Source organism: Vombatus ursinus, unplaced genomic scaffold (genome assembly GCF_900497805.2).
Source record: "Vombatus ursinus unplaced genomic scaffold, bare-nosed wombat genome assembly UNPS02014807.1, whole genome shotgun sequence".
In the NCBI taxonomy this organism is placed as follows: domain Eukaryota; kingdom Metazoa; phylum Chordata; class Mammalia; order Diprotodontia; family Vombatidae; genus Vombatus; species Vombatus ursinus.
In genome coordinates, this window is record NW_020954585.1 from 43,784,344 (window position 1) to 43,799,889 (window position 15,546).

At 34.1% G+C, this 15,546-nt stretch overlaps 1 protein-coding gene across 3 annotated transcripts in view; it reads right to left on the reverse strand.

Moving 5' to 3' along the window:
• Window positions 1-15,546, reverse strand: part of USP22 (ubiquitin specific peptidase 22) — a 259,738-nt gene that overhangs the window by 86,040 nt on the left and 158,152 nt on the right. For 2 of the 3 annotated variants that reach the window (XM_027874837.1, XM_027874839.1), the window contains exons 3-5: window positions 14,606-14,719; window positions 14,010-14,054; window positions 8,653-8,754 (exon numbers count right to left, since the gene is read on the reverse strand). In XM_027874837.1, the coding sequence (XP_027730638.1) occupies window positions 8,653-8,754; window positions 14,010-14,054; window positions 14,606-14,719 (261 nt within the window). The remainder of the gene's footprint in view (window positions 1-8,652; window positions 8,755-14,009; window positions 14,055-14,605; window positions 14,720-15,546) is intronic. The other variant, XM_027874838.1, reaches the window with a different exon arrangement.

Genomic DNA, 15,546 nt, shown 5'->3' on the forward strand with positions numbered 1-15,546 from the left:
AAGTCTAAGAAAACAACAATAACCCTGAAAAATCTGCTATCATCAAAGCCTTTCAAAGCATTATTGCTGGGAACTACATTGTCCCATCACCTCTAGTTAGGGTTAGGCATGAAAGATATTAGGAGTAAAGAAAAGGAAAGTTTCTGCTAACATTGACATGTCCTTGTTTTCCCTTGTCATCTTTACATGGGAGTCTTACTGTAATATTTATTTTCCTCATACTTCTTTTTCTTCATTTACAGTTTGGTATTATACAACCTTGAAACTCACCTGCCACTGTTGGGAATTTACTGAGGGGTAAGTTCTCTTCAAAAGGTTCAGTCAGCTCTGCCTTTAGTATAAGCACTAAAGAAGAGAATCTAGGAGGTTCTACCTAATTATCTTAATGCTTTTGAGCATAATTCTTTCTATTATTCAAGCTGGGTAAGCAGGAGAAGTGTTAAAGCACAAAAATCACTTCAAATGCTAATTAGAGACAGGCAGATTCTCTAGTTAATTTCTCTTAAGAGTCTGAGGATGACACTGATCTTCTTGGGGGTACTAATAGTTTTACAAGAAGTAGCAGGGCTAGGAAAACAGACTACAAAAGTCCATGACCTCACATTCACACTCAAAAATCCTTATCTTAGTTTGCCTGTTTTCTTTTCTTAGATAATGGACCATTACTATCAGTTCAACAGGCTGAAGTAGACTTTTCCTCAAGAGGCTAAGCCCCATATTTCTCAGATCATGACCAGAAAAACAAAGCCACTTAGTCTGTGAGGGTTCAGTTTTTTTCCCCCAAGGAACAAAAAAGAAAAAACGAAAGGGATCATAAAGCTGATTGTTCATGGATAGCAGATTCAGAAATGACTCCCACTCAATAAAAGAATCGTTTCTTGTCTGTTAAAACATGATCAATTTTATTTTCTCCCAAAGTCACTGGGCACTTGTTTTGCCTAGCACATTCCAACTCTGTTTGTAAAGAAGTATTGCTGACACTATGTAACTTCTGGACAGTATAAAAGCTTTTATCTTATTCCTGAACCATGTTTCCAATATTTTAATTTTTTTCAAGTAAGAAAAATTTGTTTTACATCCCTAAAAAAAGAAAAACAACATCCTTATAACAAGCATGTAGAACTAAGTTAAACAAATCCCCACACTGGCTAAAAATGTATATCTTGCCCATCGACTGGGGAATGGCTGAACAAGCTGTGGTATATGAATGTAATGGAATACTACTGAGCTATAAGAAATGATGAGCAGGAGGACTTCAGAAAAACCTGGAAAGACTTATATGAACTGATGCTGAGTGAAGTGAGCAGAACCAGGAGAACATTAAACATAGTTAACAGCTACGCTGTGTGATGACTAACTTTCATAGACTTGGCTCTTCTCAGCAATGCAAAAATCTAAGACAACTCCAAAAGACTCATGATGGAAAATGCTGCCCACATTCAAAGAAATAACTATGAAGTTTGAATGCAGACTGAGGCATATTATTTGCTCTCTTTATTTTCATTGTTGTTTTATTTTGTTTCTTCTTTCTTGTGGTTCTTTCCATTGGTCCTAATTCTTCTTTACAAATGACTAACATGAAAATATCTAATGTGAATGTATATGTAGAGCCTATATCAGATTGCACGCCACGTTGGGTATGAGTGAAAATTTAAAACTCAAAAGCTTATGAAAGTGAATGTTGAAAACTAAAAATAAATTCATTAATTCACACACACACAAAAATGTATGTGTTATTTTGTCTGCATTTTGCTATCTGCAGGTGACCAGAATGTGTCATCATCCATCCTGTGTACTCCTACTTGGTCACAGCAGAGATCTGGCACAGTCATTATCTTTACAATGTTGTTGTTAGCATGTACATCTTTCTCCTGGTCCTACTCACTTCATTCTCTATCAATTCATATTATGTCTCTGCAGGTTTTTTTGAAACCACCCCTTTCAGTAATTTCTTACAGCACAACAGCATTCCATTTACATTCATATAACATAATTTGTTTGGCCATGCCACACCTAAAGAACAAACACCCCCTTTGTGGTTTCTAGTTTTTTTTCCCCTTATCAATAAAAGCTGTTTTAAGTATTTTCATATATTGGGGTCCTTTTCCTCTTTCTTTGACCATTTTAAGGGGCACAGATCTAGTAGTGGCATGCACCATTCCTAATGTACAGTTTAGTGCTTTTTGGGCATAGTTCTAAACTGATTTCCAAAATGACTGGACATTAATTCATAGCTCAATCAATAGTGCATTAATGTGTGTACCTATTTTTCTGTAGTCCCTCCAACATTTGTCATTTTCTCCTTTTGGCAACTTTGCCCATTTGATAGGTGTGAGACAGAACCTCTGAGTTGCTTAATTTGCACTTCTCTATTTATTAGTAATGGAGCATTTTCTTCATATGGCTACTGATAGAGTGGATTTCTTCCTTTTTTTGAGAACTGTCTGTTAATATCCTTTGACCATTTATCAAATGGGGAATAGCTCTTATTCTTTTTTTTTTGTTTCTTTTTGGTTAGGCAATGGGGTTAAGTGATTGCCCAGGGTCACACAGCTAGTAAGTGTTATGTGTCTGAGGCCAGATTTGAACTCAGATACTCCTGAATCCAGGGTTGGTGCTCTATCCACCGCACCACCTAGCTGCCCCTCTTATTCTTTTAAATCTGAATGACTTCCTTATATATCTTGGAAATGAAACCTTTATAAGAGAAACTTGCTGCAAAGATTCCCCCCCTCCCCCCAAGTTAATTGTTTCTATTATAATTTTAGCTGCTTTCGTTTTGTTCATATAAAAATTTTTACCTTTGGGGCAGTCAAAATCATTTACATATATCTTCTGTGATTCTCTCTATCCTGTGTTTGGTCATGAATTCTTCCACTTAACCACAAATTCGAAAAGTAATTTCTTCTTTGCCCCTCTAATTTGTTTATTCCATGGTTTTTGGTATCATTCATTTAGCACATATCTGGTCTCAACTTAATTTTGACCTGACAGCTTTCCAGTTTTCCCAGCAGTTTTTGTAGAATAGTCCTTATTGTAGTAAACAGGGTCTTTACTGAACACTGTGCTTAGGTATGTTATATAACTAATCTGTCCCAATGATTGACCTCTCTTAGTTTTAAATCAATACTAAATTGTTTGGTTGATAAGCACTTTCTGAATACTATTAAGACCCTCTTTCTTCCCACTTCTTTTCATTATTTCTCTTGATATCTCTGGCCTTTTGTTCCTTCAAGTAAATTTCCTTATTATGTCTTCTAGTTCTATGAAGTTATGCTTTGATGGCCTGATTGGGATTACACTGTTCAAGTATATTAATTTACTTTTATTATCATGATTATTATCATTTTTTTATATTAGCTTGGCCTACTCATGAGCAATTAATATTTCTCAAATTATTTTGGTTTGCCTTTATTTCTGCAAAGAGTGTTTTGCAATCACATTCATATAGTTACTATGTGTGACTCAGCAGGTAGTTTTCCCTCAAGTATTTTGTATATTCTTCAGTTATTCTGAATGGAATTTCTCTATCTCTTCCTGTTGGATTCTGTTGGTAATAAAAAGAAATGTTAATGATTTATGTGGATTTAATTCATATTCTGCAACTTTTCTGGAGATTTTAATTGTTTCATTAATTTTTGAATTGACTCTCTAGGGTTCACTAAGTAAACAATTATATCATCTGCAAAAGACATTAATTTTGTTTCCTCATTGCCTATACTTACTCGCTCACTTTTTTTTCTTTTTCTTTTCTTATTACTACAATTAGCCTTTCCAGCACTGTATCAAAAACTAGCGGTGTTAATGGTCATCCTTGCTTAATGAAAAAGCCTCTTGTTTAACCCACTTCACAGAATGCTTACTCTTCATTTCAGACAGATACTAATTACTAATAAATAAAGGCCAATTTATGCCTATATTTTCTAGCGTTTTTATGACAGAAATGGATGTTGTATTTTGTCAAAGCTTTTCCTGCATCTATTAATACAATCATATGATTTTAATTGTTATTTTACTGAAATGGTCTATTTCTTCTACACATTTTGTAATACTGTGCCAACCTTTCATTCCTGGAGTAAATCCAACCTAGTTATAATGAAGAATTTTTTTGGATACATTTGTTACTGCTTCTTTGCTTATGTTGTATTTTAAATTTGTCCCTGGATATTCATCAGGGATATTGGTCTACAGTTTTCCTTTTAGACTTGCAGAGAGCATTTGGTAGAATCCTATCTTTTTCCTATTTTTGTGAACAGTTAAGTATAACTTTGGAATTATCTCTGAATGTTTGAGACAATCAGCTTATACACATAACTGATCCCAAGGTTTTTTCCTTTGGAAGTTCATTTATGTCTAGTTCAACTACTTCTGAGATTTAAGGCATCAGTTTTATTAGAACAGAGTTGGACAAATGAGTTTCTAGTAATTTTCTTAATTTCTTCATTTGTTGTGAATTCTCCTTATTAATTTTTGAAACTGTAATTTGTTTTCTGCTTTATTTAATATTAAATGATGCATTTGTCCATATTATTGGTTTTAAAAAACCCATCTCCTTGTTTTATTTATTAATTCAATGGGTTAAAATTTTTATTTTTAATTATGTTAATTTCTTTTTTAATTTTCAGAATTTCTCAATTGGCATTTACTGACTTTTTTAATTTGTCAATTTTTTTAGTACTTGTATTGCACGCTCAATTCACCAACCTACCCTTTCTCTCTTTTGTTAATGGAAATGTTTAGAGATCTAAATTTTCCTATGAGGAATGTTTTGGCTGCCATTCCTAAAATTTGTTATGTTCTCACATTGTTTTCATTACCTTTTACAAAATTATCTTTTTTATGATTTGTCTTCTGACCCATCAGTTCTTTAGAATTTAATCCTAAAAAACTGTCTCCAAACAATTTTTAATTCTTTCTTCAAAAACCTTTTACTGAATACAATTTTTATTACATTTTGGACCATAAAGAATGTTTAATATTTCTGTTCTTCCACATTTGTTTGTGATGTTTTAATGTCATAATATAAGGTCAATTTTTATAAAAGTGATATGTAGTTATATACACACACACACACACACATATATACATACACACGCACATATATATATCACATATGTACATACATACATATGTATATATATGTGTATGTGTATGTATATATAGATATAGATATTTCTTTTCTATTCTCATTTAGTAATCCCTAATCATAGATCTAACTTTTCTAAATTTCTATTTACATCTTTCAAATATATTTACTATCCCCTCTTATACCCACATTTATGTTAAGGTCACTAAGTATTAAAGTAAATGTTGATTTAATTTGGGGAATTAACAGATTTTCTTTATCTCTTTATCCTCTGCAATATATGCTAGTGTGCAAGTTAAATTATTTTTGTACTGGTCTTAAAATACTTTTCATGAAAATGACAACGCTGTGTGACCCTGGGCTTAACTTAACCCTGATTGCCTTACCAAAAAGAAAAAAAAAAAGGAAAGAAAGAAAGAAAAAAAGAAAGAAAGAAAACGACAATGATAGATAACGAAAAGTGCCCTGAAAGTATGTTTTTTGTTGTCTTTGAGTGTACAATAAAACCAGCTCTTTTACATAGCTCAACAATAATCTATGGAGCTATCCTTCCACTTAGAAGCAATTTCTTTTTGTTCCTTACAGTGAGAATGTCATGATTTATTTAATTCAATTCCTCTAATAGTGTATCAACAAATATTTATTAAGCCCCTACTGTGTGCAAGGTACTGTACCAGATGCAAGAGATAAAGTGAAACAGTTACTGTACCCCAAGAGTTTACATTCTATCAGGGGAAATAGAGAGGTATACAGAAAACGTATGTAAATACAGGGTATTCTGGAGAAAGAAGGGCATTAGCAGCTGGGGAGAAGAATAAAGGCTTCACATAGAAGATGGTACTTGAGCTGAGTCTTGAAGGAAGAAAGGGATTCTACAAAGGAGCAGAAAATATAGACTGAAACAGGAGATCATGGACAAAATTCCAGCCAGACGTGGCTAGTGTCTATGCCCTTTACAAGACATCCCATCCTCCCCTGGTGTTCTTTGCACAGGCTGTTCCCATCTCTTCTTCCTCACCTTTAAGTTTCTCACTGCATTTAAGGCTGAGCTCAAGTACGGTGCCCTAAGAAAAAGGGTTTCCTGATCCACCTGGCTGTTGGCAGCACTACTGACTGCCCCAATCTGAAACCAAGAACCAGCCCTCTAGTAATTCATATATTTTCCCAAAGGAAATAAAAGTAGAGTTGATGGTAAGAAAGAAAGCTCATATGACAGTTTATCTTAGCTCTACAAAAATGAAAAAAAAAAATCAGTACAGCTGATCTTTATTGACCTTTAAAAAAGAAAAAGCAGATTTATCAGACTAGGATTTTTAAGAGTAATAGGCAATATGCTGCTTAGACATATGTCATAATTATTGGCAGAAATTTCAGGATCAGGGATATCCAATTAAACCAGTAGAAATTATGACTACAACAGTTCTCTAAATAATTTATCTTTCTAGATGACTGAATAGATCTGCTAATATACAGTTTATTGTTGTACATAACAACAGGAGGTACATATTTAGCAGTATCTGGGGATGAAAGAAAAGATTCAAGGACAAATGTATTTTTTTCCTGGTCTTAACACGTACACATCCAGTGAATGTGTACATAAGAAAGCAAATCTTTTTCCTTTAACTATAGCTGAAGGTACATTAAATCTCATGTGCTTTGATTTTTTTTCTATCTCCTTTTAAAGTCAGGCATACAGACAGCTGAAGGGCTCAGTAGGAGAAATTATTAAAGCATGTCTGCCCATGAAAAAAGATCAGTCATTTTTCTGATTTCCTGTGTTGGGTGAGTATTTTCCTTCTTTTGCAGTGCATAATAAAGTTTCATAAACTTGAACTACCTCTTTTAACAATCTGAATTAAAAAAAAAAATCTCTGAAGAATCTAATCATAATCTCTTCACATGGTAAAAATAAAAGAGAAGAACAATGAAATAAAACAACTCCTTACATTCAGAAACAGCATGTTACAAATCTATCTCTGAATTTTGGTGCAATGATATTCCCTGCCTCTGCTGAGTAATTATGCATAAACCCGAAAATTATACTCTGCACTGTTAGAGTAGGAGGATTGGGTTGTGTTGCAGATGGAAAAGTCACACAGTGCTTTTGATGATCCCAAATCACCACAAAAGACAAATCCTTAATACAAATATATCTCCCAGAGATGCTATATTGCTAGATATTATGGAACACCCATAATCTCAGAAAAACAGAAATTACAAATAACCTAAGAAGCAACGGAAATAAACATGCTGGGAGTAAGTAGATTGCAAGAAATCAATCATGACAAGCTCATACAATTAAAAAAAATATCAGTAAGGATAGTTTTATAAGGAAAGAACGTAAGTCAGCTGCATACCAATAATGAAACAAGTGGTAGGAAACTTTAATGGCATACCAGCATCCTACTCCCTCAATTCTAAAGTAATAAGAGGAAATTTCTTGGGGCATGGTTGAATGTTTTGTGGATGATATACGGAAAGGTATAGATAAGAATTTCCTATGATGAGAGGTTAAAATCTGTACCAGTGGAGGGATTCACTGATGAAAACACTGTATTCACTAAATCATCAAAATTAGACTTGTACACAAAACATACCTTCTTAAACAATGGAAATCAGACCATTCCATTCAACACCTCTTTATTTTTCCATGTTAGCCAACTCTAACTACTAGAAAACTCTTAACATGAATTATTTCCATTTCCTTCTTAATACTACTGGTTTCTTAATCCCAAATTTCACACATAAATCTTTCATATTCTTTATGTTTTAGTGTACTAGCAATGAACCCTGATGTTAATGCAGATGATGACTCCTTAAAGATTATAGGAGGGATTCATAATCTTTTTGAAAGCATAGCATTGCTAACAAATAAGTAGTTAAAAACTCTCTTCTCTCTACATTTGAGTCCATGAAGATTTTTTTCCCCCATTGGTGAACCTATTCTACAAGTTAACTGGGAAGGTGCTTGATTTATTTTGAAAGCCTCGAAATATAGGTACATGGGTACTAGGTTAACACAGGATGATATTCCTATCCTAGGGCAGCAAAAAGTCTGCTACCCTCTGAGTTCTCACCTAGATAAGAAAGGATGCATAGTTCAAGAATAGGATGGATTCTTTTGTGCACACACACCAAAAAGGAGGACAAGAGAGAATTGTAATAGCAAGTGAGTTAGGAAACACATTTCCCAATATTTACAGTAACTGAGTGAAACCTGGCAAACACATTTTAAGCTATAACTTGGAGAAGAATGATAATTCATTCCAACTTCGCAACTAGGTCACAAGATGGTGAAGAGGATAGCATACTGGGTCTGGAGTGAGGAAGACCTGAGTTTAACTCTGCCCTCAAACACTTACTATGTGACACCAGACAAGTTACTTAAGTTTCCTCATCTGTAAAATGGGGATAATAATAATACCTACTTCCCAGGATTGTTTTTAGGATAAAATGAGAACATATGCATAGGGCTTTGCAAACCTTAAAGCGTTATATATATGCTAGCTACTATTATTACTGTTGCTGTTGTTGTCACTATCACAACAACTATCACTATCACTTACCTATGGTACAATTTGTGGTTATTTTTCTCCGCTTCGGATTATGTCGAAGCAATTCTAGCTCCCGTTTGGTTGGCTCCCAAGTTGAATACTTCTCTCCAATGCCTGAAAAGATAAAAGAGAGTTTCAGGGATCACTAGGTAAGTTTCAACAAGGATGTATTCAACTAAAGGACATGATACAGCGTCCAGTAAGCTGAATTTAATGTATGTAGCCCTATAATTTCTATTCTCTCTGTGTTATGTCTTACTTCATCCTCCCATTTTTTTAAACATAACTATTTTCAGTAGAGATAACAACAGACTTTGACATTAACTAAAAGGAATGATGAAGTAAAAAAAAAATTTCAAATAGTTCCTAAGAAGTGGTTATACCTATACACAGAGGAGGAAAAAGAAGTTCTAAATTAAACCTATTCCAGTATCAATGCTATTCTGATCTTGTTTGTTTGTCAAGAATCACCAAGACTTTGGGGGATTCAGAAACATCATGGCACTAACACAGTTAGATTCCTCAAGATCATCTATAGATGGCAGAAATATAAGTAAGTTTGGATTAAAACTTCTTCACTAATGGATTAAAACCAAAGAATACTTTTGAAAAAGTTTAAATGGATCCAATTTACTGGACAGCTGAATCCTACAAAAGATGCAATGCAAAACTAACAATAACTAAAAAGCAAACAAAAGTGAATTCAATACACATCTTATTCAGAAATGAGAACTGCCTATATGTTGGAAAGTGCCTAAAATTTCAATATGGTTCAACTACAGGATTACAGCATCACATCAGTAGATGAACGCATTAGAATATAATAAAAAGTCTGTCTTCTGCGGATATGCATTTTGTAGAATCACTGAATTTAAAGATTTTTATTTATTTTTACACAAAGCAATATATTCTCATTTAGTTGCAATTATGTTATAGACATTTTTCTGAGGAATGGAAGAACAGGAAGTTGTTGAAGTCAGAGAGAACAAAAACCAAGAGGGCAAACAGCAAACATGACAGGTTAATGCGTACAGAATTTGTGCTTCCACTATAATTTGAAACAGAAAAACCATAGCAACAATGAAGACCTGAGAACTGACCAACTAAAGTGCTGCTGCAGTATTCTATGCAGGGAAAAAAAAAAAAAGGAATTGCTATGCAACACCAGTGATAGTGAGTTACAAAAGCATGTTGGCATTAAGAGACAGGCAATTTATTTCAAAACTAAGGATTAAAGTCCATTAGAGTTCAGTATATTCTATGCAGAATGCATATCACTGAAACTACAGTGCAGGAAATAAATTATAAATCACACAAGAAGAAAAGAAAAGGTGCAGAAAATATTGCTGAAGGCTTACACACATTCTGCATAGTACAAGTTAATTTCGGAGAAGTCTTTGATCTTCATTTTCAGAAATGGCCATGACTGATAGCAAGTTAACCCAACCAAAATCTGAGTCATGCCCACCTTGCTTCCCCTCAACCTTGTCACCATTCCCTCAAAAGGATTTGCATAGAAGCATGAGATTTATCCATATTCATAATCTGCCATGGTACAAGCTTGCAAAGATATGCCTCTCTTTTGGTTTTATTTTACTTTTATCAATTGAATATATTTTGATACCAAGCATGAGAGAAAATGAAAATTCACTATCTGTCCTAATTTTTTCTCCCACCTGCCCAACTATACTTCACAAAACATCTGATTCATTTGTGCCTATACTAGTTTCTACATGCATAAAGCAGTGTGAAAAGAGTATTACTGAGGGGGAAAAGTCAGAGCCCCTGTAGAAGGCAATACAAATTTGCTATAAGTTTTCCCAACAAGTTGCTTGACTAACTATGTTAGATGAGTTAGAAGAACCAGTTGCTAAACTTAAGTTTATATTTAGTTGTTTTTATGTTTTTGTTTTTGGTTAAACCACAGCATACTGGTTAACTAAGGTCATTCAGTAAAAAGTAATATTTTTAGATATACTGGTGTCTTTTATCCTATTATAATGGATGGAAATATCTGAATACTCTTATTAAACATAAACCAGAGTAAATCATACAACTGCTTTATACATCATGAAGGAAGAGGAGGATTTTGCTTTTTAAGTAATTAAAAATTTGCCAAAATAAACAGAGAGCAAGATAAACACCCAAAAGTGACACAGGCACAATGCTTTCCTTCAAGGTTCTTTTTCATCACTTAAAGCAATCAACTTTTAAAAATCAATTCAGAGCTTAGAACAGTAGAGAAGCGCGGGGGGGGGGGGGGGGGACCTGTCTTGCCCCCCCCCAAATCATTTTGAATTTTTCCATGGTTCAAAGACAGAAGACCTTTAGTTTTCTCCCCTCATCACAAAAAGCACTTGAGTAATAATAATTTCCACCAATAGTCACACTGAACATTTTAAGATAAAAATAGCAAATGTGATGAAAAATGGACTCAGAAATAAAATAAGGACAAAAATAATTTCTCTAACAATCTCTTGCAAACATAGACTAGCACTTAGGCAAGATGACCTTTTAAATGAAAACTTAATAAACTTGCCTAAAAAATATTCGTGCAAGCATAGTACATGACCATCCATAAACTACACATTTTTAACTAGAGTTGAGCAATTTCAAGTGGGACAAGAGCAAGGCTAATTACAGGACAAAGATTCAACTTCACGAGTAAGCATACCTGCACCAAAACATTATTTACACTTTATTTGGAATACAAAAACAGATGTTATTTTCTAAGTTTGCATCTTCTGTTCCCTGACTTTGTCCCATTTCCCTATGAACTTGATGTATTGTTTAATATAACGAGAATGATAGACTGGGTATCTGAATCGACCAATTCTAATTTGTGTGAGGGGTAGAAATAATATTTGTTTGACTCATCTTCCTTGATGCCCTCTCAAAGGTGAAAACCATTTAATAGCTTTGTAATGCTTTTAATTTAACACTTTAAATTTAAGAGCATCTAATGGAATTTAATTTGTGATTTTATTGAGCAGTTACTCTGTGGCTTAATGTTAGTCAAATTTTAATTGTTACATTCTATTTGTTACTTGTGAAGTGGCACAAGTAACACAGATGAGCACAGATACAAGAGGATATGGAAATGAGCATAAGAAATTTATTTATGGTAATCTTTTTATACAAAAAGTAACAACATACTGCAACTAAAAGTTAACATCCTGGGTCCCAATGTCTGCCCTGTTCAACATTTTGCTTTAGCACCAAATCATACTATTCCAAAAAAGGACTAAAAATAAAAATAATCTATAATTATCAGTAGCCATTCCTCTAAGCAGGGATTCTACCTTTTTGTATGTCATGGATCCCTTTGGCAGCCTAGGGAAACTTATGAACTCCTTATGAATATAATGTTTTTAAATGCATAAAATAAAATATATAAGATTACAAAGGAAACCAATTATATTGAAATACAGTTTATGTTTGTATCGAAATACAAGTTCATGGACCCCAGTTAAGAACCCCTGCTCTAAAAGGAAAGATGCAACTGTGGTTCTTGGGTCTGTGATGGATAACAAACAGTTTTATTTGAAGAATCAAGAAAGGCAGCCTAATTCTCAGTTGATTATCCATTAGACAATCATCAACCTGCACTGAAAGAGGTTTTTCAGCACAGCAGTTCCTTGAAAATGGTTGTTGACTTTGGCCTTGCCCATGAAAACAAAGCAAATTATTAAAATGCCTTCTGTAGCAGCCTAGCTCAAACAGAGGCTCTTTAGTCCAAGTTTGCTGAGAAGGACAGCTGGATGATTAACTAGCATAGATTTCAGATTCATTAAATGTTTGATGTTTGTTTTTCCCCAAAACTGTCACCACAAAATTTTCCCTAGTAAAGGGGACATGAAAGTCAATTGTGTGACACTGCAATTAATTCTGAGCAATTGTTTTCCTGTTATAGTTAACTCCTAGGCCCATGACTTTTAAAACAGGAACATTTAGAAAGTGAGCAGAGACTAGATGCAAGGCATGAAGTTCTGTCCTAGGCAAATGCAGGAAAGCCCTCTGAGGAGGAAAAGAATGTTATCCTAACAGTTCCATGTTCAAAAATCTGGCATCATCTTACTCCTGCTACAGATTGAACTGCTCTAAAATCTACCAAAAGGGATACAAGAATAAACAGATTTTTTTATTGGAGACTTAGCTTGGAGACTTTATTAGAGACTCAAGTTAGCCTAGATTTCCTCAATTCACCATGAGTTCTCTAATACTTGGCGGGTGTTCCTGTGCTTATGATATTAGAAAATGAAAAGTAACATTGGACAGAGAAAAGGTATAAATGGGAAATGACTTTTTCTGTAGGTAATTTAGACTTAAAAAATACTAAACAAGCTTCTACATTTAAAGAAAACAAATGCTACATAAATGTGTTTGTTGTCACTGTGGCACTCATTAGAAGGGGAAGCACCATAAGCTTGGTGGACAGAAGACTGACCCAGCTTCTCCTTTGTGCCACCTCCAGGCTCGCTGAGAAAACTCTTGGCTCCAAAGGATTTTTACTACCTATAACAAGTGGCCTTCGACCTCAGGAAGATGCAGTAAAAAAAGATTCCAGTTCTTAAGAACAACTCCTCTTAAGTGAAAATATTTTACTACCATCTCAAACCTGCAAGTCTATTTAGAATAATAAGAATCTCTGGATCTATTCACAGAGTGCCCCGCTATTTTGAAGCTGTATATAAGTCTCAGAAGAGGATCCTATTAGGGACTTCCATACCACCCCCCCACCCCCCCCAAAAAACTGGTCTAACACATAGGAAAGAAAACATGGCCATTCATTTTTTAACTGATCAGTCTTGGTCATCATTGGCCAGTGTTCTCATAATTAGCAACAGTACTGGTATCACTGACTACGTCATTTAATTACATAAGGCAGTAACCAATTCAATTTCACTAAAGAATTGGACAAAATGGTAATTCACCAGTCCAAAGTTATTCAGGTTTTCTATTTTTGTGAATTTCCAGAAAATACCTATTCTACTATAGCACTGAATACAGACCAAAAGCTGGTAATTCAATTTCTTTAAGAAAAAAAAAATCAATCACTGAAATCTCAAAATGAGTTTTGAAGAGCATTAAAAAAACCTAGCTAAACAAACATACTTTAGCATCAGTGATAGCACCTGTTTTCAATCTCATATTCCCTAAAGAGGACTGTTTAGGAGCAGTTCAATCATGACAGGGATTTGTCATCTTATTATTTATGTATGTATTCCTAAAATCTCTTTTTGCAAAAAAGACAACAAACTGCTACTCTGAATTTGATTTCTTAACCATCATATTTGCCTAAAAATGGCAGGATAATTCCCCAAAGGGACACTCATTAGTTAAGTGTGTCATCAGCCCGTGCCTCTTACCTGTCATTGTACACTGGTAGTGAGAAACCACTGTTGGGGTGAAGGCTAAAAAAGAAAAATTAGGGAAAGCAAACTGAATAATAAAACAAATGTGTGCATAGATATTTTTGTGTGTAAATATAACTCTACAAATACATAATATAGACATGGTTTGTGAATAAAGAAAAGGAAAGTGACAGCAAGTGAGTAATCTCTGTGTATGTGTGTGTGTAGGCACAACAGATAAAAATCAGACACATATAAAGAAGGCATATCACGTGAGGGGAACAGACTCATTACCTAAGGCTTAGTTCTAAAATAGCTAGTAGGTAGATCATTACATTCTCTACCTGATAAAAATTTCACTTTGGTGACATAATTTTAGCTTAATCAAGATACTTATCTAATTTTTTAAAAGCAGTTTTGCTACAATTTTGAGGAGTGCATATTTTAAGCAAACTGTCTAACTTCTTAGAAAGCAATGCTACCCATCCCCCAACTTTCACCACTGTCTCTGGAGATTTCTCTCTTCCCCTTACTGGTTTTTGCCAATGACAGATGTGAGGGACTAGAATGATTAACCAATAAATTAGGCAGATACTTAAGGAAAACCAAACCTTGTAATTTCCAAGCCTTCCGTTGTTCTTCTTTGGCAATTTGTTCCATGTCTTTGTCGTATATGTAATCCTGACACATAAAGCAGTATATACCCCCATACAAAAGGTCTATGGCTGCAATGAGAAAAGAGGGAAGGGGAGGGGGAGGAGAAAGACACAAAATTTAATTAGGAACTGAAAGATAACACGCTCTTTAGTTTTTCACAGGCTAGAAGGTTTATATGTTTGATATTTCTTTTTAGTGTGGCCTAAACCTTAAGTCACAGAAACCTCCTACTAGGGTGTTTTTATTCCATTTCAATACAGGTAGCCCGTGCATATGAGGGTAATTCAATTTATTTCTTTGTCATTACCTGGCTTCTTGCCAATTCAGAGAAGCCAATCTTACAAATACCAAATTCTTGAGAATATTACAGTGCTTTTTGCTTTAACATGAAAATGGTATTTAAAACATGAGCAAAGCCATCATTAACAGCAATGGTGAATACAGATACTTATGGTTAACTGATTTGTACTGAATTTATTAATAATTTCTTGGGATTCTCACTAGTACAGAATAGCCCAAGAATATGATGCCTATTTGTACATACTTTGACTCCGAGAGGAAAAATATTTTAAATTGAAGCCTTGGAAAATCAAATTTGGTTTCTAGTATGGCTTTATTACTGACCTTTAGAGTCAGTACTGAGACCTTTCTGTCTCAGCTTCCTCAAGAACAGATACATTTACCTTACAGGGATCATTAAAAAGAAAAATGATGTAAACAACCTGTTTTGAGCTCAAAATAATGTTAATAGTAAGGCATTAGTGATTTGGCCTTTGAGGTTCCTTATATATTCCTTCATTTGATGCATACTAAATTTAGTTTAAATTGAGTTGCTTTTGGTGGACAACAATCACAAAATTTCCAAATATTTAAAATATAATTTTTTTTATTCAAA